Raw genomic sequence first — 25,353 nt, 5'->3', positions numbered from 1 at the left:
ACAGAGAACTACCAGAAATATAAGTGGGCTTTAGAAGAGGCTGTGGTACTATGAGTATCATTGCAAATGTCAGATGGATCTTGCCTGAAAGTAGAAAGTACCAGAGGAATGTCTGTGTTTCATTGACTATGCAAAGGTATTGGACTGTGGATCACGACAAATGGTGGCTAACCTTAAGAAGAATGGGAATCCCAGAACATCTTACTGTGCTCAGATGAAAGCTATACTTGGTCCAAGAGGCAGTCCTTAGAAAAGAGCAAGGAAACACTGCATGACTCAAAAAGAGGAAAGGAATGCTTCAGGAATGTGTCTTGCCTTCATCTTTTCAATCTATATGCAGAACAGAACATGTGAGGGGCTGAACTTTATGTTGAGGAATATAGCATCAGGATTGGAGGAATACTCATCAACAGCCTGCATTATGCTGATGACACCACCTTGCTTGCTTAAACTGAGGAGGGCCTGAAGCATTTGCTGCAGAGAGTCAAGAACTGTAGTCTGCAGTATGGATTGAAGCTCAACATTTGGAGAAAACACTAACCCCTGGGCCAATTGGGAGCATCATGATAGATGGAGAAGAATTTAAGATTATTAACTCTTTCAGGTGCTTGATTCCACAACTAACACTCTTGGCACCAGCAGTCAGGAAATCAAAAGATGAATTGCATTAGGAAAATGCACTGTCAGGGACCTCTCCAGAGTGCTAAAGAGTAATAATAATGTCCATCTTGAGACTAAGGTGTGTCCAATCCTGGCCACTGTCTTCCCAATTGCCTATTATGCATCAGAGAGCTGGACAATGACCAAAGAGGACAGAAGAAGAATTGATGCCTTTGGGCTGTGGTGCTGGAGAAGAATATTGAATATAACATGGACTGCCATGAGAACAAACAGGTCTGTTCTAGAGAGGGTGAAGCCAATCTGCTCCTTGGAGACATGGATTTTGAAGCTCTGTCTCACACACTTTGGGCACCTGGCCAGGAGGGACCAGTCCTTGGAGAAGGACATCATGCTTGGAAGGGTGGAGAGTCAGCGTAGGAGAAGACAACCCTGGATGAGATGGATTGACACAGTAACTGGGGTAATGAGGGTAAGTGTGTCAGAGACAGTGAGATTGACCCAGGACAGAGCTGGATTCAGAGCTATTCAGAGTCTATATGCATAGACTCCATGTTGTTGTTGTTGTTATGTGCCGTCGAGTCGCCTGCGACTCATAGCGAACCTATGTACAACAGCCCTAAACTCCGCTCTATCCTGTGCCAATCGCACTGTCTCTGACACTCCCATCCCAATTATCCCAGTCACTGAATCAATCCACCTCATAGAGGGCCTTCCTCTCCTGCGCCATCCCTCCACCCTCCCAAGCATGATGTCCCTCTCTAAGGACCGGTCTCTCCTCACAACATGTCCAAAGTAAGTTAGATGGAGCCTCAGAATCCTTGCCTCCAAGGAGCCACCCGGTTTAACCCTCTCCAGGACAAATCTGTTTGTTTTCCTAGCAGTCCATGGTATTCTCAACACTCTTCTCCAGCACCACAGCTCAAAGGCATCAATTCTCCTTCTATCCTCCTTGGTCATTGTCCAACTCTCTGATGCATAACAGGTGATTGCGAAGACCATGGCCTCTATCAGACGCACCTTAGTCTCCAGAGAGACACCACTGCTCTTCAGCACTTTGGAGAGGTCCCTAACAGCAGACTTTCCCATGGCAATGCGCCTTTTAATTTCCTGGCTGCTAGTGCCAAGACTGTTGACTATGGAGCCAAGCAAACTAAAGCTGTGTTCAATCTCAATCTCTTCACCATCCATCCTGATGCTGCCAATTGGTCCAGTGGTGAGAATCTTTGTCTTCTTGACATTAAGCCTCAATCCATATTGTAGGCTGCAGTCCTTGACACTCTGCAGCAGGAGCTTCAGGTCCTCCTCAGTTTTAGCAAGCAGGGTTGTGTCATCCGCATAACGCAGATTGTTGATAAATCGTCCACCAATCTTGACCCCACATTTCTCCTCATAGAGCCCAGCCTCCCAGATAATCTGTTCTGCATATAGGTTGAAAAGGTATGGAGATAGGATGCATCCCTGGCGTACGCCCTTCCCAATTTTGAACCATGCAGTGTTCCCTAGCACATAAAAACAACAAAAACAGTCAGGCCAAAAAAGAAAATTTGACAATCTGAATAGTGGATTAGAAAGTAATTTTTTAGCCTATACTCATCAATCCCTTCATTTTCATGTCTTTAATCTATATGCATGACTTGCAAATTCTCTAGTTCCCTCTTGCCCTCCATTCTAGATTGACTTTCATATTTCAGTGCTTCATCTTTACCTGGTTTCCTCCCATGATCTCAAATTCAACAGGAACCAGCCAGCTTCCCTTCCACACATCACTATTTCTGTCAATGACACCATCATTCTTCCAGTCACCCAGTTTCAATCTTGGCATAGCTGACCCTACTTGCCTTCCACATCTATTGGGTCACCAATTTCAGTGACTTATTTCCATAAAAATATCTCACACTTTTATTTCTTCCTCTCTGATCCCATTTTGTACATTCTACTGCAGCTGCAGAGAACTGCCAGAAGTTATATGCAGAACAGATTACTTGGGAGGCTGAGCTCTAAGAAGAGAAATGTAGCATCAGGATTGGTGGAAGACTCATCAACAATCTGTGTTATGCAGATGACACAACCCTGCTTGCTGAAACTCAGGATGATATTAAGCGCTTGCTGCAGAAGGTCAAGGACTGCAGCCTTCAATATGGATTGAAGCTCAACATCAGGAAAACAAAGATTCTCACCACTGTGCCAATTGGCAGCATCATGACAGATGGTGAAGATACTGAGATTGTTCATAGTTTCAGCTTGCTTGGATTCACAGTCAAAACTTTTGGTACTAGAAACCAGGAAGTTAAAAAAGGAATTGAATTGGGAAAGTCAGCTGTCAGAGATCTCTCAAAGTACTGAAAAGCAACGATGTCAATCTGGAGACTAAGGTGTGCCTGATCCAGGTCATGATCTTCGCAATTACTTGCTATGCATCAGAAAGCTGGACAATGACTAGGGATGAGTGAAGGAGAATTATTGCCTTTGAGCTGTATTTGAATATTTAATATACTATGGATTGCTAGAACAAGTAAGTTTGTCCTAGAGAGGATAAGACCAGGCTGCTCCTTGGCAGCAAGGATTCTGAAGCTTCCTCTGACATACTTTCAATATGTTACAAGGAGGGACCAGTCCTTGGAGAGGGACGTCATGCTTGGGAGCGTGGAGGGACAGTGAAATAGAGGAGACTCTCGATGAGATGGACTGATTGATTCAGTGACCGGGGTAATGAGAGTTAGGTTGTCAGAGACAATAGGATTGGCACAGGATAGAGCAGGCTGTTGTACATACAGTTGCTATGAGTCGTAGGCGACTAGACAGCACCTACCAACAACCACCCCAGCCGCAACTATTCTACAATTATTGTGAGACCATTGAAACACATTAAAACAAAAACTTCACTCTTTGGTGAAGACTCTAACTTTTCACAATTCTGAATCCAAGGAATAAGAGTCAAATTAACAATCCTGAGTAACGTGACCTATACCTTTGCAATTTCCCCTTCCCACATCCCTTCTTAACAGTAATTTTACCTCTCAATTTTTATTTGCAGCTTTTTGTCACAACTAGGGCAGCAGAGTTGCACTATGACCCCTCCTACCGGTGGTACCACTGAGGCTGCTTTTGCCTTGTCTCTTCAGAAACACTAAGTCTTCCTTGTTCCCAACTAGATATTTAACTCCTGTAGAGCACAGTCTCCTATCTCTTGAATACTGACTACCTTCACAGTAAACGTTAATGAGGAGTGAAATGATAGGTGGTGTTACTTCCAAAAAGATGTTAAAATACAAAATGGCAAAGGGGTACTTCGCTTCCCTCCTCTGTCCTCCCCGGGATGGGGCCGTTGCTTTCCCCTGGAAGCCCCCTGGGTGGCGCATGGCCAGCCTGGGGCGGGGGGGGGATTGCTCCTGGGCGTGGAGGTCCGGGGGTTGGGGCGCACTCCCCACGCCCCGCTGCCTGGCGCGTCTGTGCGGCCGCCGGGCGAGGGCAGGGAGGCCCCGCTGTTCCGCGGTAGGAGGTAGGTGGTGCTGTTGCAGTGACTTGTCTTCCCCATTGGAGCCAGATCGGGAGGCGGAATGTTCAACTCCTAACTCGGGCAGAAGCGTGGGAGCCGCGCGGGCCGCTGTCCTCCCGACGTCCCTCCGCAGCGACCACCGCCCTCCCCACGCGCGCGGCCTGTGCGCCCCCGACTGCTGCTAGTGCCCGCCCGAGAGCCAGGTGAGGGCCGCTCCGAGGGAGCCGGGGACCGGGAGGGAGAGTGGGAGGCCCGCCATGCTCGCGAGGCGCCTGGCCCGGCGTCCCGGGGCCGAGGCCCTCTCGGGGGCCGGAGTTGAGCGGGCCAGTGGCGGCAGGGGCGAGCGTTCCTGGCGCCAGAGGAACTCATTAACTGACCTCCGCCGCGCCGCGGTCAAGTGTGGCTTGGGGAAGTTCTAGCCCGACCGAGGGAGAAGTTGGCGCCCGAAGAGCGGGGCCCAGTCCGAGCGTCGTCCCAGGCGTTGTCGGCCCCTCGCGAGCAGCACGGGCGTGGGGCGCCTCCCCGGCCGCCGCACCGCCTCCTGGGCCCGCGTTCTGTGATGGGACGCGAGGCCCGGCCGGCGGAGCCCTCGAGCCCGGGGCAGGCAGCTCCGGACCGCCGGCCTCGCACAGGGCGGCCGGGGTACCTCTCGCGAGGCGGAACGCGAGCCTCCCCAAATCAAGGCCGGACGCAGACCGCTCCCCGCAGAGGTCTGTGCGTGCGAGCCGAGAAGCTCAACTTCTGCTTCCCCCGAGGCCGGCCCCGGGCGGCGTTTCCCGCCGAGGGTGACCGCTGCCCGCCCTTCCTGCAACTGTCCGCACACCCGAGCGTCGCCCTTGGCCGTCCCTGTGGGGAGAGGGGGTCCCCTTGACTGAGTTGAGTGGCCCCGGTTTCGTGCACTCGGAGACTTGCAGCAGGCCGCCGGGCGAGCCGCAAGGATAGCCGCCGCGCCTCCCTTGCTGTTGACAGCTTTGGTGAAAACTTTAAATCCGCCTAGATGACGTTGAATTGCCGGGAAAATGGGGAGCTATTGTTAGATTACCGAAAGTGTACATTCTTGATGCGCCTTTAAGTCTCCCATAAACACTGTTATGGGAAACTTAATTACTATTTGTGCTAGTTTCTTCTAATGAAAGCAAAACGATTTAGTGGCCGATCTCGGTAGTATTAACTGGAAGCCACGCGCAAATGGTGTGTTAGAGTCGTCGTCTTACAGAATTAATTGGAGGATATCAGAGTTTATATTGTTCAGATAGACTCCCGTATTAACTAACTCTAGAGATTATTGCTGGAGAATCAGAAGGCTTTCCTGACGTTAGCCAAAGTGTACAGCCAGGATTCAGAGGATCCAAACACACAACAAATTTTAAGAATAGTCAAGTGATTCAAGGCCTATCAATGTCTTTGTGCTAGGTGCAGCCCTACAATAAAATTACATGACGTTTTTTAAATAAAAAATTATAGGCGGTAGCATATAAGCGACGATTTTTGTAGTTTTTAGCACTTTTGTTGATACTGCTGCTAGTAGTGAGAGATTTGGGAGATTCCTAAGTAGATATGAATTGAGTTTGGAGTGTGAATTAGCATAAAAATGATCTTTTGGAGCGGGGTTTACAATCTAATTCCTACCATAACTTCTGTTTATTTGGCGATTTTTTTTAATACTGGAAAATATTATTTAAGGCTCAAGTTTAAGTGACATTAATTCCACATAAATGACCATAATGCACTGACAGAAACTTTTTATTTGTCCTGGAAGAGAAATAGGTCTTTTTCCTACTCTTTTGAAGAACATATTCAAGAGAGAGCATAATTTACAAATATTAAGCATAAGGATTTGGGTCTAAAAATGGATGGTCAAAGATCTTGGGAACTAAAGGACCTTTTTTTCCAAATAAGGAAACTTGGCAAGCTGCACTGTATATTTTAAGTTAGCATAGGAATAAGTGCTATTGGCAATACATTGGCTGAATGCCTATCTGGAATGAACAGCAAAACTGACTTTGTTAAGGTTACAGAATTGTAAACTGAAGTGAGGAGGGGCATGAAGTTGAATATATAAGTCATTAGAGAAAAGGTTCAAGACATTATAGTGATGTATCTTGAAAAGAGGTCAGGCATAAAGTGAAGCTTTTAGTGTGGTGCAAAAGACCGAATGCATAGTTGATTCTAGAAATTGATCGAGAAGAGGAGAGCATCAGTGATCTAGCCCTCTTCAACAATAGAGAAAAATGGGGTTTTGGTGATACAGGCTTTCTTGAAATGAGAGAACTTTTCTGTGTATCCTTAGATGAAGGAAATAAAATCCCTTTGGATCATTTGTTCATTTTATTCTACCCAGGACAGATTGACAAGGAGGTTGTCTCATCTATCCAAGTCTAAGAGGAATAGCAAAGGCGCCTTTTGGTCTTACTGCAGAGAAGATTTAGGCTGCTTTTCTGTGACTATTAACCTTGCCTCACTACTCAAATAAGCAGAATTCCAGCTGTGACCAGAAAACTATCTGTTAAGGGAGGAGAGCTTTAAGTACTGGAGCTTAGATGGATTTTACTGATACATGGGTGCTTTTGTGTGAAATCCTTTTCCATTATGCCCTAAAAGTAGTTCATTAATTCCAACATAGTAGAGGATTCTGTGGGAACAAAGCAACCATGCATTTCACACCCTAACCCTAGCCTCACAATTGCTAATAGGAAATTAAAGTCTTAAATTGAATTTAGATGGATAGTAAGCAGTTTAGTAATTATTATATTCATTAAGAAACCCAAAACCCACTGCCATTGTGTATATTCTAACTCATGGAGATGTGTAGAACTGTCCCCAGGGGTTTACATAGCTGTAAATCTTTATGGAAGCAGACAGCCCCATCTTTCACCTGTGGAGCAGCTGGTGGGTTCAAACTCTTAACCTTATGGTTAACAGCTGAATATCTTAGACACAGAGCCACTAGAGCTCCTCAGAACAAGAAACGAAGTGCACTTAAAGGGAGGCAGGATTCGGAGCAAGGTAGGTGAGAGAAGGCAGGAAAGGTAAATTTGAAGAGAGACAGATGTTGTGGAAATGACTTTGAAGTCAGACTTGACTTTGAATCCCATTTATACCACTCTATTTTTTTATGATTTTCTTTTATATTTGCTTCCAAAGTTCGTATACATTATGTTTCACACTATTTTTCATTCACATTTTGTTTCTTACAATTATTCCCATTCATTATGTGTTTTTTTCCTCCCAAGTCAAACTGTATCCAGCTTTGTTAAAGATACTTTTCATAAACAATCATGGTATTTCAAGCAAATCATGGACCTGAATCGTTAACCATACACAACAACTTTCAAACTCCCTTCTTCAGTGGACTACCAAAATCAGAAAACCACTATAAAACCCAATGAAATCTTCATTTGATGCTCTGAACAGGGAAAGTTTAGAGTGAGGGGTTGACATTTCACATTTAGCATATTGTTTAAAAACTTTTCACAAGCTGACCCTGACTTTCAGAAAATGAAAGAAAAATGGCAGAATTACCAATCTGAAGATCCACAGTCTTTAAAAGGGAAGGGGGAAGGAACTGGTGCTCTTTTGAGGAATGCTACTCAGATGTATTCTGACAAAATGGTAATCAATTTCTTAGGGGGGTTAGGTCCAAAAGGTCTCTGAATTTACAGGAGTCAAGTCTATGCTGAAGGCAGAGGGAGAAGAGGACATAAAAATGGATTTTTGTGCCAAGTTTGTCAGCACCAAAGAATCCTTCCTCCTGATTACCAAGAGAAATTCTCTCAAAGCTAGAAGGTAAAGGTGTTTTCATTCACATCAGTTCAGCTTCAGAGACATACTATTAGTGACATTTGCTCCTTCGCCACAAAAAATAAAGTGTTCCGTGTGCTTACGATGTAGCTTAAAAAAAAAGTAAAACAAAATTTTCCATTTTTATGAAACTTGATTAAAAAAATAGTATTTCAAACTGTACAGTCACCAGAAGCACACAGTTATCAAAAATGAACACACTTCATTCATTATGAAGATCCCATTCATTGTGTTTTATAAAATTAATCACCATTTAGACTATGCCCAGCATTACCCTTTCTTTTTAAGTCCCGACTAGATCTTTCTCTTTTCCTTTACCCTCTCCCTTCACCCACCAGCCATTTATTCTTACCATTTGTATTATGTACAACTTTTACACCTTTTATCCTCAGTTTCCTCACATGCAAATTTGAGACAGTAATAGCTTTTATTTATTTTTTTTTTAATTTTTTTAATAGCTTCTTTTAAAGAAAACACATATAATACAGTGTACAGAAATGCTTGACCTAATGTTGGGAACTCCAGTCAGCATCATTGAGTGGTAAAAAAACTGCTTTTCCAAATTGTTCACATTATACACAAGGAAAGGTGATGTCTCCCCTGTACCAAGCTGGGACTTGTCCTACATGCAGATCATACTATACATGTTGTAGAAGTGGGAACTTTTCAGTTATGCGCCTCTTTAAGTGTTTTCTAAAGTGGCTCTGTGAACCTGTGCTTAGATTTGGTTGTTCTGTACTGTTGAATCAGAACTGACTCATTGAATCCACCAGCTGTTCTTTCGTGGAGCTGCTGGTGGATTTGAACCATGTGATTTGGGGTTGGCTCCTTACTGCTAAGCCACCAGAACTTCTTGTGTTTGTATATAACTTTGTAATAGTCTTAGAAGAGGATCTGAAAATGTGTGTAAGTATTTATTTGCAGAATTTGGAAGTTGTAAGAATAGGTAGAAACTACTTAGAATTATTCTTAATGCTGATTTGGATCAGAGCTAGAAATCAATCCCCTTCTTTCTGGACTCATGCCTGGTTTTTGCATATAGGAAAACTAAAAAGTGACAGAAAGCGTCACTGTCCTCTGCATTCTACCAAGATCTGAAGGCCATAAAAACCTCTGCTTGTTAATTTTTTTCTATTAAACTGCTCTTTTATAGTAAAGGGTGAATGTATTGCTTCCCCTTGGCCCCCCCGGCGGTCAATATACATGACTAGGATGCTCTGGTGGCAGAGTCCGTAAGGAGTGGCAGAGCTATCCCAAAGGAGGCATCTTTCTGATGGTTCAAATCCAATTGTTCGGTGAGAGAAAGCCGAGTAGTCTCTTCTCATGGGATTGACAGCCTTGGAAACACGCTGGAGGGTCAGCTGTGAGTTGATTCCAACTCAGTGTCAGTGAAGTAAAAATAATACTTCCCACTATAAGCAAGAAAGGTCTTTACAATCTCATTTTTATATTATTTTAAAAGTTCCAGTGAATTTGACATTCTCTTCTGCTTTACAGTCTCTTGCTATATAATACTGTTGAAAAAGTAAAGACCTAGATTAAACATGTTCATTTCCTCTAATCTTAATGTACAGTTGCTCCTGGAGGATAAGTGTTTATTCACACACACCTTCATTCACCTTTCACACATTACTGTTTGCTTCACATAGGTAATATGCACTTTTTCCCTCCAGATGTAGCCCTTTTCAGGGATCTTAATGATCTCAGTTATCCTTAAGGCTCATAACATGGCTTTAATATTACCAACTTTAAAAGGAAAATGCGCTTTTGAAGAAAACAGCATTGATTCTGATAATGGTCCTTTAGTGTTAAGTTCGGCCCACTTCCTAGGTGGTGTAATTGACTCCATTTTACTGAGAAAAGAATAGGTATATCCAGATTGTAATCCAGAGATATTATATTTCACAGGTTATACTGCGACTTTCATGATTAAAACAACTCTTTGCTTGGGGAGTCAAAAGAGAGGCATAGAATGGAAGTCTGGAACGTGACTCACCTTCCCAGCCAGGTTTGGCAGGAGAGATTAGGAGGCTGACCCATCATCTCATTATCTGCATCACTGATACTCATCATCACACTCCTCCCATGGTATCAGGACGGCTTAGTGCCAGGTTCCTGGCTAAATCCCTAAGAAGAGGTGGGAGATTGCTCACACTTTATACCGGGTTAGTTAATCATGGCTTACTCATGGAGTTGAAGTGAATCTTTAAAAAAGTATTCGTTCTCTTTTCTGACTGATGCCAGAGTCTCCAGTTCCACACCCCTCCCACACACCAAACAGTGATGGGGAACTCACTACTGAATGAGTTGGAGGTAGGGGAAGACTGGCATATTTTCTTGTTGGGCAACCTTGGTAACCAAGAATTCTTTCCGTAGCTGTCATCCACCTATATGTTTGTCTGTGGATTGGCAGTGCATGATGTTGGGTTTGGTCTTCTCTGTGTTTTAACATTCCCGCTGCCTTTCATCTTCTTTGAGGGATCCACAGTTTTTACCCTTGTGTTTACCATTTGCAGGAAACAGTGCATTCTAGCTCATCTAGGACTGTCCTGTTTGTCAGCAGCCAGGATGGTCAGTGACTGTCTACTTGTTCAGAGGGTGAAATAAAAGTCAGGTAGCATCAAGACTGAGGAGGTTTGTGGAAGACTGGCTGGTTGGAATAAGCCTTTGTCTGTTATTCACAAGTGGCGGCATGTGTGTCAGAGTAGACCTGACCACCACAGGGTTTCTGAAGTCTGGTTTTTCTGAAACAGATTGCCAGACCTTTCTTCCAAGGTGTCTTCCGGGATGTCTTTAGGAAGATTCAAACTTCCGCCCTTTCAGTTAGCAGTCAAGAGAGTGTTAACTGTTTATACCACCCAGGGATTCCCCTCCCTGAATGCCTGTGAGTTATTCTATTGCCTTCTCAGCACTGACTGCTTTATTCAAATTCTGGTCTGATTCACTTCCTTCATGACTCTGTTAAACATAGCACAACATGCCTCCAGTTGTTAAACACATACCCACACACAACAACAACAACAACTATGCAACAAACCTAGACTGTACCTGCTTCACTCACGTTTTCCTTTTGGCTTCTCTGTTAGCGTCGGTATGTTTCTGCCTGGTGTAAAAGTGGTGTCAGTGTCCCCGCCTACGACATTTTTGTCCTTCCTAAATTTTAGCTCTGGTAACAACACTTTGGCATTTGGGGAAGTGTGTCTTGAAGTCTGCATTCATTGTTTGAAGTTATTGTTAGATGCTGTCAAGTCGGGGATGACCCACAGCGATCCTCTGAACAGAATCTGAACCCTGTCATCATGTGCCATCCCCACACTTGTTGACATAATAGAACCCATTGTGGCAGTCACTATTAGTCTACCTGGTTGATGGTCTTCCTCTCTTTCACTGACCCTCTACCCTTCTGAGCACCATGCGCCTCTCCAAGGAACAGCCCCTGCTAGCAACATGTCCAGTGTAGGTGAGGCAAAGCCTTATCATCCTTGCCTCCAAAGAGCACTCAGGCTGCATCCTTTCCAAGATCTATTTGCTTATTCTCTGGGCTGTCCATGGGATGTTCAGCACACTTTTATAAAAACCACAGCTGAAAGGCATCAATTCTTCTTCCGTCCTCTTTATTCAGGTACTTCAAGAACTGTAGTATCAGTAAGTGACTAGCAGCTAAGGATTTGCACTGTCAAATCAAAGTTAGACAGTTTGAATCCACCAGCTGCTCTGAGGGAGGAAGATGGTGGCCTCCTTCCATGCAATTTGACAGCCTTTGAAAATCCACTGGAGAATTAGCTAAAGTAAGTTCAGATTCCAGAGGCAACTAACAACAATGGCAACATAGTATGGATACTATTAAAAAAACATTTCAATTAGCCAGTTCATTTTTACTTGAACTCTTAACTGGAAAGTTATATTACCGATCTGTGACAGATACAGGGAGAAGAGAAAAAAATCCAAACCAATAAACTCATGTAAAAATAGCTGTACTGTTTTCAAATTCTTAAGATTTGCCTCTCTCATCTGTCTAGCCTGAAGACTTCTTATTCATTGTACCCAGCCTGTTCTTGACAAGAAAGGTTGGTGGTTTTAGAGGAATGCAAGAATTATCTTTAGCAGACAAAGTACAAGTTACTTTTATCCTCATACCTAGAGTCTTCTAGCTCTTAGCATTTTGGTGGTTAAAAACAAACAAGCACAGACAATAGAGCAATAGTCCTCTTCAAAGAATAGGAATCTTTGACTCTTATTAGACTTTGGTATTATAAACAAATACACCAAACCAGAACCTCCACTATATTTTCTTTTTTTTTAAAGCAAGACTTTTTTAAAAAAAGTGACGAAACTGTGATCTAAGAAGTATTGCTTTAATATATAAGGTGCTAAAGCACATTTTTATTGGTTTATGCATTAACCCATGTTTTTGTTGTTGTTGTGTACCATTGAGTCAGAACTCACCCATAGTTCACTTTCTGGTGGGTTTTCAGAGGCAGCTAATCACAGGGGAGGAGATTGCCCATCTTGCTTCCATGGAGCAACTAGTGGATTTGAATCATGAGCTACAGGATTGTAGCGCATCATCTTTTCACTAGGTCACCAGAGCTCTGTATGTTAAGGAGACTAAAATAATAATAGCATAAATAAATGTTAAAACGGGATTGGCAAAGAAATGTGTTGAGAGTAATGAATATTCTCTAAGAGTATGTTGTTGTAGGGGAGCTCTGGTGGCCTAGTGGCAAGAAGCTGCACTGCAATCCCAGAGGTACACAGTTCGAAGCCACCAGATGCTCTGCCCGAGAAGGAGGCACAATTTCCTCCTGTACCAGTCAGATCTGATTTGACGGTATACACACACACACAAATGATAAAATAAAAATAAATTAAAAAACCCATTTAAAAAAAAAGAGTATGTTGTGTTTAGATTGTATTTAGATTGTAATGAAACAAAGCACAATTTGTTTCCCCTGTTATATTGCATGAAACCTATAACTGTTTAGTTTTGTGAAGTAGGAGAAAAAGAAAGTATAAATCAGGAAGGAAAAAAAGAGGAATAATTTGAATTCAGAAAATAATAGGTCCATATAAATGTAAAAGATAGATCCAAGTGGGGAGGATCCCTCAAAGTCTTATTTTATGGTTAAGATAAAATATATTTGCTGTAAAGCTTTTTATTTCACAGTATTTAAGACTAGGTTAATGGGTGTAGGTATGTCAAAGACAATAAGATTGACACAGGATTGAGCAGGATATAGGGCTGTTGTACATAGGGTCACTATGAGTCGCAAGTGACTCGATGGCACGACAACAACACCTTGTGGCATAATATATAAGAACTTGTGCCACTGACCCAAAGCCAGCACCTCTGTGGCAGTTTGAATTTACCAGAAGCTCTGAGGAAGAAAGATGAACAATTGCTTGCCTCCTATGCAGTTCACAGCCTCCATCTGAGTGCCTCAGCTATGAGTTGGTAATGACTTGACTGAGTTGAATGAGGCAAGTGAGGAGTCCTGATGGCACAGTGGTTAAACTGGTCAACTGCTGACTGCAAGATTGGCAGTTAAACCCACTAACTGCTCCTCAGGAGCAAGAGCTTGTTATCTGCTTTCATTTACAGCCTTGAAAACCCCCCAGAGCAGTTCTGTTTCATCTGTAGGTTGCTGTGAGTTCACATCAACTCAACAGCTAGATCGGTTGCATCTTCTTTAGGAAGGCATTCATTTATTTGGATTGTAAAGTCTGGAATGCAGACAGAAGTCACTTAAGTAAGTGCCATAATAGAATAAATAGTCTTAGAAACTCTAGCATATAAAAAAGTAACCACTATTGTTGTAGGAATTTTAATCATCTCCTTATTAAAAATGTTCCAAATAAAAAAGAAAATATTTACGAATAAGGCAGAAATCATGAAAAGTTGGCAAATTCTACTAGGTTTCTCTAACTGGTCTTTTGCTTTACTCATGCCACTGGTGTGTTGAAATACTTGTTATCTAAAAGCGAGATTTATCAAAGAATCTAAGTAATACTGTGCACATTTCATCACTTGAAGACTGTCAGTTTTAAAGACATTTGGTCACAGAATAGGCCGACTTTTCAATGAGTTTAGGAATGCTATAGACTTCCTATCTGGTAATTTTGTTAGTGGAAATATTTTCAATGAAAGATGGGAAGTGTGAAGTAGTTTGTAAATGTGGTCAATATCTGCTCCTAGACAACAAACTGGACTCCAGACATGGAAACTGGACCTGGACCAAGATGGGAAGAACAAAAGTCTGGGCTGCACTGTTAAGGACAAAGGGGAGAGTCTAATGCAGCCACGCTGGACTAAGCCCTACAAATTTCTGACTTCTGTTTTTGTTTATGTTGCTGTAAGAAAACAAATGTTCTTCCCCAGTGGTTAGATAATTTCTTCAAATAGTGCAGAATTCTTGTTTTTACTGATTCCCACCCCCATCTAAAATGAGAAAATTAGTCTGCAGCAAATCTTGATTATCTTTTTTCAGCCGTAGCTATTATTTATTGAGGGTTTGATATGTGCTGGAGTCAGCGTGATAGTTGCCTTTCATATGTCAGAGCTTATTCTGATAAGAGCTGTGCACAGTTAAGGGCTGTTATGTTCCTTTTCAGATGAAGAAACGTACAAAGAGAAAAAATGATGTGCTCCATATTACTGAGAAGTGGAAATAAAGTCCAGAGTCTTGTCTGTCTCACTCTGTGCTCATTCACTCAGATCAAGATTATTCAGATCAGATCAGGCTGGAATCAGCTGATAGCTGACCCTCCAGGGCATTTTAGGAGGCTTTAAACTAAATAGGAGGCAGTTCCTCATCTTCTCCCTGGGAACTTCTGGTGGGTTGGAATCACCAGAGACACTCCCCATTTTGGGTTAGCATCGCAACTCCCTATGGTCTGTGTCAAGCGAACTACGCTATGTCTAAGATTTTTTTATTACAGTTGAACTTTAAAGGATGACTTTTTAGTTTGATTTTTCTTTTATTTTAATTTTGGGGGGAAATAGAGAGGGGAAAGAAATTTGTCTTATTTGAAGTTTGAACACTGATCTGAAAGTTTAAGAAGTTAAATAGATCAATCAATGAATGCTGCTGTTATGTGCTGTTGAGTCGCTTGAGACTCATAGTGAGCCTATGTACAACAGCTCTGAACCTTTCTCTGTCTTTTCTTAAATAAAATTTTAATTGTGATTTTAATGAACATTTATAGAGAAGTTAGATTTTCATTCATTCATTGCTGCATATTTTACTCCTTAATTCTCCTTTCCCTCACCCTGCTTTATCTTGAGCCCACCTCATTGTCTCTGACACACCCACCCTCATTATCCCAGTCACTGAGTCAATCCATCTCATGCAGGGTCTTCCTCTCTTGTGCTGTCCCCCACCCTCCCAAGCGTGATGTCCTTCTCTAAAGATTGGTCCTTCCCTCCTTGCAACATGCCCAGAGTAAATCAGATGGAGCTTCAAAATCCTTGCCTCCAAGGAGCAGCCTTATTTCACTCTTTCCAGGACAACCTTGATTTTTCTCCCAGCAGTCCATGGTATATTCGGTACTCTTCGCTAGCACCAAAAGCTAAGTTCTTTACCTCCTACCCCTTTACTACAAATTGTATTTTAAAATTTTGAAAAAATTTGTCTTGCTGTCAAGAACACACAGCTGGTTGGGTTTCACACCAAATTAATGATTTTCAGGACTGTCACACTTACCTTCTTCCGCCCCCCCCCCTTGCTGTTTGTTTTGCTTTTTGGTAATACACTTGCTCTAACCTACCCCATAGTGGCGTGTGGAGGGAAAAATTAGTATTTAAAACACCTCTGAGAATCTATGAAACAAAGTTAAGATGATATAAAATTAAAACTAAGAATTTTCGTATGGAGAGAAAGTACTTTCCCATTATTAGACTAGGTATACTATGTAAATATAGATAATAATATTAAGATATTAAATTCTATTTTAATAGAGAACAAATACGAAATTAGAAAATAATTTGATCAGGAGTCAGTTTCCCTGAAATGCTTTAAGTGTGGTTGTCCAGCAACTCAGAAATGTGCTTCTTCTGGTTATAAAACATTATTGTTATAGAATAGTGATTTCAGATTAATGGAGAAAAAAAAATCAAGGTAAATAAAGGTATATGTGATCTCATACTCATATTTAAAAATGCCAATCTTCATCTTGTTTTTCACTAAAACCATAATGCTTTTTGCCAAACTCGCCGTCGTTTAAAACTGTTCTCTTTCTGAGTAAGATGGGTTCAATAATGTATACTGCACTGAAGCAGAGGAGGGAGAGAACCGTCTAAAAGAGAGATGTAACTGGGTATTTCTGTCATCACAGGAGACTAGAGCGAGGGCTGCATGGTGTAGGGGACCTGGGGGAGGGAAAAAAAAATTAAAAAAAAAATAAAACTGTTCTCTTTCTTATACACAAGAATTGTTAATCTCGTCAGTAATCAGAGAAGACTTAATTTTTTTTATTATCTCAGTAACGCATTCAAATAATGGTAGAGTTCCATTCATATATTCCTAAATGGCAGAATATCTCAGGGAGTAAGAGTAATTCTGAGAAGTCCATAACTAGTTACTTCATGTGCAATCTCCAGAGGTCTGCCTTCCTTTGGCACCCTCAGACTATGTTCAGATCTGACTGGTCCTCCCTCAGCTCATTTGTATTCCTTATGCTTACTCTAGACCATAAGGGGTAAAACTGATTTGTGGGGAATATGATCATGGAATTAATCATAATGAATTGATCTCTTTGGGACTGAGTCCCATGTAGGATTCTAAAGAGTACATGTACTTTTAAAAAAATCAGTGTCACGGTTTGGTTTGCAAAGGGTATGTCCCTCCTTTTTCTTTCCAATTATCCCTGTCTAACACTTACTAAGGGATCTGTTGGCATGTAGACAGAACTGAGACATTCAGTTAGAGGTGAATTTCAATTCCTGATTGTGGAAACATAGTCAAGAAGTTTGAAATACGGCTTAAACTTAGAAGAGTGTAGTCCTGGAGTTCCCAAACACATTCTCCTCTGTCTCCTAAAAAACCTTGGCAGCTTTTCCAAGTCAGAATTTGCTTTGAATTCTTTAGAGGCACTGAAAAAAATTACAGCCCTCAGGTTTTACTTAATCTGGTTGAAGCTTTCCAGGTGCAAAATTTATAATGGGAGAAGATCCAGAAACTAGCCATTCTTCAACAAATTATTATTTTTTTTAAATAGGAAAGGTAATATGTTTGTATGGTTCACTGTGTGCAGTTGAAAATGTTTTTGCCTTTAGGAAGTTGGTCAGGTAGGGATTAAGTAGAGATGAATGCATAAAGAAGGGTGTCACAGTGAGGAACGTTTAACTCTGCTCATGAGCCCTGGTGGAATAGTATGTAATTTATCAGACTACTAACCAAAAGGTCGGCTGTTCAAATCCATAAGAAGGGTGAACCGTCTCCTCATGTAAAGATTTACAGCCTCAGGGAGATGATGGAGAATTGAATGAAAATAATGAGTTTGACAGCTTGACATGAAACTCAAAGGTGATGGTTGTGGACAAGAATCTGTTAGGCAGAGCAAGATGTTTGACGCAGATGCTAGCCTGTGCAGTCCTGTAGAGATGGGAGGGATGACAGCTTGTACGAGCTAGTGCCGCTTACTTAGCATGTGTATGTGGAGTGAGAAGATGTAATGTAAAGATGGCTATACATGATGAAAACAAAAACACAAGAATTCCTGAAATTTAAAAGAATATGAGTTATAGTCTGAAATAATGTCTTAGTTATCTAGTATTGCTATAACAGAAATACTTTCAGTAGAAGGTTTCAAGAACAAAAATACGTTCTCTCATTGTTTAAGATACCATGGACTGCTAAGAAAATGAACAGGTTCAACCTGGAGAGGGTTAAACCAGACTGCTCCTTGGAGGCAAGGATTCTGAAGCTCTGTCTGACATACTTTAGGCATGTTGCGAGGCTGGATCATGCTTGGGAGGGTGGAGGGACAGTGCAGGAGAGGAAGACCCTCAATGTGATGGATTGATTCATTGTATAGGGTAATGAGGGTAGGTGTGTCAGAGACAATAAGATTGGCAAGGGATAGAGCAGGGTTTAGGCCTGTTGTACATAGGGATGCTATGAGTCACAGGTGACTCAATGGCACATAACAACAACAACAACATAGTTGAAGGTACTAGAAGTCTAGATTCAGGGCACTCGCTCTGCAGGAATGCCTTCTCTCTCTAGGGTAAGGCCATGTCTTCTTTTCACATTTATATTCTCAGGGTCCTTAGAAATCACCATATGTCTTGGTATCAGTCTTCACATGCATCTAGGAGCTTCTCAGTGCAAGGACACTAGGCCCAAAGGACACATTCCACTCCATGTTTGTCTTCCTTGGTGATACTGAGGTCCTTCTGCTCTGCTTAGTCTATCATTTTATTTCTTGCAAGATAAAAGGAGATATAGGCAAAGCTCCAGAGAAACTCCCTTACATGAAATCAGGGTTGATCCTAAGTGCTGCATCCCACCCTAATCCTGCCTCCAAAACACAGCAAACATTACCTAGTCTCAGTCACATAACCAAATTGTGCCTCATTAATACATTAAGATCCAACACATCACATGTAGAGGATAGTTACCTTCGATCACTTCAAAGGGGTTATTAAATTGTTACATTATGCAAACTTATGTCATTACATAACTGACAAACCACTGAAATTTATGGACACATTTTAGAGGACACAATTCAACCCATGACAAGGACATTCTGTTGACTCAAAAGGACATACTTATCAGGATATTGTGGTTAAACATCTGAATTTCAAGAATGTATAGAAGGAAGACACTAAAAAAGATACTCAAAGAGAGCCAAAAGAATTGAGAAATAATTAGGAACTAGAGTAACAACAAATTACATAATAGCCGCATTAGAGAGTAGAAGCTCATAAAGTGATACTTTGAAAATTATGAAGAAAGTATTTTCCTACCTAGAATTACATATTCATCTGGGCTATCAATTAAGAAATTTTAGGATACATTGATTCTCTAGCAAATCTGTGCTTAAGGGGTTGTTACTAGAGGATGAGAGAAGGAGCTTCAAAATCCTTATCTCCAAGGAGGAACCTGCTTTCAACCTCTCCAGGACAGACCTGTTTGTTTCTCTTAGCAGTCCAGGGATATGTTCAATTGTTTTCTCCAGTGCAACAACTCAAAAGACATTGATGATTCTTCTTTTATTCATTTTCCAGATCTCAGATGCATAGCAAGCATTTGAGAAGATCATGGCCTGGATCAGGCATACCTTAGTCTCTAGACTGACATCGTTGTTTATAAGCACTCTGGATAGGTCCACAACAGCAGATTTTTCCAATGCAATTTGGCTTTTGATTTCCTGACTGCTGGTTCCAAGAGTGTTGATTGCATATCCAAGCGAGATGAAATCTTTAACATCAATCTTTTTTCCATCTGTCGTCATCAACAATTTGCATTATGCAGGTGACACAACCTTACTTGCCGAAACTGAGGAGGACCTAAAGCATTTGCTGTAGCAGGTCATGAACTGCAGCCTTCAATATGGATTGAAGCTCAACATCAAGAAAATAAAAGATTCTGACCACTGAGCCAACTGGCAGCATCATGATAGATGGTGAAGAGATTGAGATTGTTAACAGCTTCAGTTTGCTTGGCTCCACAATCAACACTCTTGGTACCAGCAGCCAGGAAATCAAAAGACAAATTGCATTGGGAAAATGTGCTGTCAGAGACCTCTCCAAAGTACTAAAGAGCAATGAGAGCAATGATGTCAGTCTGGAGGCTAAAATGTGCCTGAAATAGGCCATGGTCTTCGCAATTACTTGCTATGCATCAGATGCTGGAGAATGACTAAGGATGATAGAGGAATAATTGATGCCTTTTAATTTATCATGCTGGAGAATAGTATTGAGTATACCATGGACTGTTTGCAGAACAGATTTGTCCTGGAGAGAGTGAAACCAGGTAGCATCTTGGAGGCAGGGTTTTTAAAGCTCTCTCTGACATACTTTGGACATGTTGCAAGGAGGGACCAGTCCTTGGAGAGTTACATCATGCTTGGAAGGGTAGAGGGACAGCACAAGAGAGGAAGATTGTGGATGAGATGGATTGACTGTGGTAGTGAGGGTAGATGTATCAGATACAGTGAAGTTGGCTTAAGATAAAGCAAGGGTTCAGGGCTGTTGTATATAGTGGCATTATGAGTTGCAAGCAACTTGACAACACATAATAGAACATCATGATTCTACCTATTGGCCCAATGGTAAGGCTTTTGTTTTCTTTCTTTTTTATTTTCTTTCTTGATTTTGAAAGGCATATTGAAAGCTGCAGCCCTTGACCTTCTGTAGCAAATGTTTCAAGTCCTCCTCGGCTTGAGCAAGCAAGGTTGTATTATCTAAATAACATAGGTTGTTGATGAATCTTCCTCCAATCTTGATACCACATCCTTCTTCAGAAGTCCAACCTCTTAAATGATCTGCTTGCCATATAGATTGAAAATATATGGAGAAAGGATACATCCCTGATATACTCCTTTCTTGATTTTGAACCATGCAGTGTTTCCTTGCTCTGTTTGAACAACTGCTTCCTGGTCTAGGTATAGATTTCACATGAGTGCAGTCAAGTGTTCCAGGATTCCCATTCTTCTCATTGTTAGCTATAATATGTTGTGGTCCACACAGTCAAATACCTTTGCATAGTCGCTGAAACACAATAGACATCTTTCTGGTACTCTCTACTTTCAGGCATGTCCGTCTGACATCATCAGTGCCATGGTCTTCGAAATCCAGCTTGTATTTCTGGAAGCTCCCTGTGGATGTACTGTTCTAGTAATTTTTGGATAATCGTCACATAGTCCATCTTCTGGAGTTATTTGCCTAGCATATAGATTGATTAGGTCTGGTGAAAGGATACAGACTTTATGCTTTATACCTTTTCTGCTTTTGAACTCTATGCAGTATTCTTATTGTTCTTGTCACATTACTGGTTCTTAGTCTATTTACAGGTTCCACTTGAGCACAATGAAGTGTTCTGGAATTTTCCTCATTTACAGGATTCCCCATCATTTGTTATCAGTTGATAGGTGAATCAATGAAACACAGGTAAACATCTTTTATATATTCTCCTGGTTCTTCTTTCTTAGTGACACTCCGGTCCATCTGACATCAGTAATGATGTTCCTTGTGATAAATGTTTAAAAAATTTGAGCAAACAGTAAGAAACACCCCCCAGAGTAATTAATAATTATCAACTCCAAGAAGAGAAATAATACATTATCTAAGGAAAGAAATAGAGTTACTGAATCCTATATGCAAATAATGGGAATAACATTTACTTAGCTAGACTTCTGCAAACTCTGAATGTTTATTTAACCAAATGTTATATAACATAGTTGGAGACTATGGTGATTATGAGAAATAAATCTTTAGCTTCCATAAGGAGAAGATAATAACAAAAAAATCAAGGATCAAGTAAGCAGATCATTTAAAAAAAATCTACTAAAGAGTTGAGATTAGTTGTTTTTTTCAGATAGGGAATTTGACGTGAGTGACTGGGGAAGAGAGCTCCTAGTTTTTAATATAAACTTTTTAGTTCTACTTGATAAAAATAAAATGAATTTAAAAGTAGATATATAATCTGTGACACAGAGGGAATTTACACTTGGGGCTCTGTATTTTGTGTGACAAAGTAGCTGTCATCCTCTGGATACTCATTTTGGTTCAGTCTAGAGTTATGTTCATTGTCTTCTTCTTTTACATGTTTAACAGACAATGACTTAAGAAAAAAGTAAACTGTTGTTTTAGACACATGGATCTTGATGCTTTGTCCTCCTTCTGCCAAAAATATGCCCCTTACATTATTGTATCAGACTGTGACCAGAGGAAGACTAACACCATCTCCTACTAACCCTCTTCCAACTGACTGGCTGGTCACATCATGGAGGGTGATTACTTCGTTACCTGCCAAACCACTGAGAATGATGACCCCGCCAAGTCAACATTTATTTTGAAGGAATACAGTTTAGTACATGACAGCTGCCAACAGAAAGTTGGGTATATTAAACTCACCAATAGCTCTGCCAGAGAAGAGACCTGACAGTTTGCTCCCATAAAGACTTACAAAGTCCAGGAAACCCTGTGGGGAAATCCTGTAGGATCACTGTGTATCTTGTGTTTAAACTCCTAAAATACATTACCTAACCTTTGGAGAATAAACAAACAACACTTTTCTCTCTTTTACCTTTAGCCCAAAGTCGAGCAGAGTTCAACTGCACCTAAGAAATCAGCATTCCTCAGTGACCTGATGTTCCTAAAATGGGTTTGCTAGTCATCTGCACATTAAGATCTCTGAGCCAACTGTATACATCACTCAGCAAAGCTTGGAGTTGTTTATGGAAAGATTTTTGTTCATTTATATAAATAGTAACTGCCTTTGCTCCCTGACAGGAGGAAAATAGAAAGAATAATAAAATGCACATATTCTTTTTGCCTAGATCCAGTTGTTAAGTTTGTCACATTTGCTTGCTTTCTCTCTCTACATGAGCACATTTACTTTGGACGAGTACCGACCCATTTTAAAGTAGTAAACTACAGACAAAGAGCTCTGGTTGCGTAAAGTGTTACAGTGCTTTCCAAAAGTCAGTGATTTCGTGTCCACCAGCTGCACCACAGGAGAGCTGGTCTCATGTAAAGATTTACTGTATCGGAAATGTTGGAGGGTTTTCCCTGAGTCAGAATCTATGTGAAGGTGTTAGGTTTGGGTTTAAGTTGTATCATCTCGTAATAGTCCGACACTTAACCTTCCAAGAACAAGGACATTTTCCTCCCTAACCAAAACACCATTATTTACTATGGAAAAAAAACAACAGCAACAACATAGAGTTCTGTTTCCTTAAAATTTCAATAATACTGTCTACAATTTTTTTTCTCCCTTAACCCAGAATCCAGTCAAGGATCACACATTGTACCAAGTCATTAAAGTCCCTTGTATATTAGTGATTTCCTGACTTAAAGAAAACCTTATGTAACAGCAGCAAATTTGGAAAACCAATTCTTCTCCATTATGGGTTTTCTTTTTTTTTAATCCTTCACTGTAAAATTTGAGTTTACTGTTTTGGCAAGCATAAACGTGCAGACTTTTGGATTTACCAGGTTTTAGATTTTTATGTAGGTGCAAAACATTAGTCCATTGCTTTTCTTATTTATTTGCCTGTTTGTTTAGTGCCGCCGCCCCCCCCCCCCACATGCGGTAACCTGTGGTTTAGCAGAGTATGTTGGAGGAATGACTGTTTACCTGGAGAATAGTAAAACTCCTTATTCCACAGAATATATAATCACTGCAGTAATCTCTGGGAGAGGTAATCCTGTTCCTCTGGAAACAAGCATAATATTTTTAAAAAACATTCTTGGCAGTGATCTTGGGATGATTTAATACAGTGTAATCAAGGGCAAATTTTCTGCTCTTTAATTAAGTTCTGCTGCAGTGTGCAGCCCAGGGCGTCACTTGGGGAAAACCCTTGGCCAATTTCTCTGTCATCCTGAAGCTGAAAGTTTGCTTTTGGAACATAAACACTGATTGTGTGTCTGTTCAGTCTGCAGCATTCTGGCTGCCCTGTGCCCGGCTGTTGGGTTGCTTGGGATATGTATATTTTGTGTGAACTGAGCACAACCTGGAGAGATGGCATGCTTCAGATGCCAGAAGAGCTATGCAAGCTCACTGTTGAAAGCATGCTTCCCGTTTGTCAGGGCTTCATGATAGGAGACCTGGTGACACAGTAGCCTTTACGCAGAGCTCCCTGGGATGTACGGGAAGTGCCACTACAGGTTTTGTCAGGGAGAAATCTGAGCCATTTCTCTGTGGACAGCTGTGCTTCAAAGCCTGGGCAAGTTGCTGTTAAATTTTGCATGGGCTGCCAGGGTGAGTGTTTTAATTTTGGTTTGTTTGTAATTTTGCTTTTCTGCTTCTTAAGTCAGCAAAGTTCTTTCTGGAAGTTTCCGAGGAGGACTCATTCTATACATTATTGAAAGTAGGGTTTTATCAGGTTCATTCCGATATTGGTAATTCATCTTTCCTTTTTCTTTCTCTCTACAGATTTTGTGGAAGTATAATACTTTGTCATTATGCGATGTCGTCTCTCGGTGCTTCCTTTGTGCAAATTAAATTTGATGACTTGCAGTTTTTTGAAAACTGCGGTGGAGGGAGTTTTGGGAGTGTCTATCGAGCCAAATGGATATCACAGGACAAGGAGGTGGCAGTAAAGAAGCTCCTGAAAATAGAGAAGGAGGTAAGGTCTCTTCTTGCTTTCAGAAATGGTGATAGCACTTATCACTTACATAAGCTTTTCCAGCTTGGAGGCAGAGGGTCAGAGGGCTCTGCGGGACGCAGCAAAGCCTTTGGGCCAGATCCATGAGGCTGTTTCCCAACTTCCATTCTGGGAGCCCCATAAATAGAAATTATTGCATCGTGTGCTTTAGAGTTGAGTTCTCTTTGGAGTCATCTGAACCGAGAGGATTTCTTTCCAGGGTAGGAAAAGACCTAATGTTCTCTGAACTCTCCTTGCAGGCAGAGGTGCCTTCCCCCAAGCTCTCAGCTCATCTTTTCTCAGGCCGTCCAAGAGGGGTCAGTAGAGAGTAATGTAAAAAAATGTTCATCCCTTTCCTCTCCTTGACGTGGTGGTCTTCAAGAGCTGTCTTTGAAAAGAATAGGAATCGTTTTTAAAAGCCAACCAACCAATACCAGTTTATGAATGCATTCATGATGGAGTTGGATTGATAAAGAATTAAAGGTTTTAGACGGAGAGCGCCTCTCCTTGATAAATCAGCTCTAGTAAATGTAAAGGATCTCGGCACCTGCAGCCTGGGATGTTTGCTAGTCCTGGACCACCTTAAAACTCCAGGACCCTTCCTCTTCAGGAATGTGACACAACACAGTCCCTGGGTTTATTTTAGAACTAGGAGAATAAAAGTAATTGTGGAGCCAACCTGTGGGGGGTGGGGTGGGGGGATGTCAGAGGATCTGGTAACTTGTACCGGGTACCCTCTGGAGATTGTTTTGGTAATTTCTGTTTATGTCTTGTTTGGGATAATTATTATGCCTTTTAATATCTTTTGAAAGTAAACTATCCCCTAAATACCCTTTAATGTCCCTGAATTATTTCCTTATTTCATTAGCTGCTGCCAGTGAACCATAGCAATTGATTAGAGAAGAAAACCTAGATCTTAGCACTTTGTGGCTTTTCTTCCAGGGGTGCTGTCTGATCCCCAGCTGTGCTTTGTGGCTGAAGCCAGGTCAGCAGGATGCAGATACTGAACCTTGGGGATAACTGTAGATTTGGGAGCAGCATTAAAGCCAATGTATACCTAAAATATAAAGGTGCTATATAGAAATTCAAATCTCAAGAATGTCTGTGTTTCATTGATTATG

At 41.4% G+C, this 25,353-nt stretch overlaps 1 protein-coding gene across 2 annotated transcripts in view; it reads left to right on the top strand.

Moving 5' to 3' along the window:
* Positions 1-4,150: 4,150 nt before the first annotated feature.
* LOC102876634 (mitogen-activated protein kinase kinase kinase MLT-like) overlaps positions 4,151-25,353 on the top strand; it is a 230,724-nt gene continuing 209,521 nt past the window's right edge. For both annotated transcript variants that reach the window (XM_006878825.1, XM_006878826.1), the window contains exons 1-2: positions 4,151-4,320; positions 24,022-24,214. In XM_006878825.1, coding sequence (XP_006878887.1) covers positions 24,056-24,214 — 159 coding nt within the window. In that variant the 5' untranslated portion in view covers positions 4,151-4,320; positions 24,022-24,055. The remainder of the gene's footprint in view (positions 4,321-24,021; positions 24,215-25,353) is intronic.

The sequence above is a fragment of the Elephantulus edwardii genome, unplaced genomic scaffold (assembly GCF_000299155.1).
Source record: "Elephantulus edwardii isolate Elephantulus edwardi_28Jun2011 unplaced genomic scaffold, EleEdw1.0 scaffold00001, whole genome shotgun sequence".
NCBI classification, from domain to species: Eukaryota; Metazoa; Chordata; class Mammalia; order Macroscelidea; family Macroscelididae; genus Elephantulus; species Elephantulus edwardii.
Note: the sequence above shows the minus strand (reverse complement) of the source record. Positions and strands in the feature narration are given on the sequence as shown.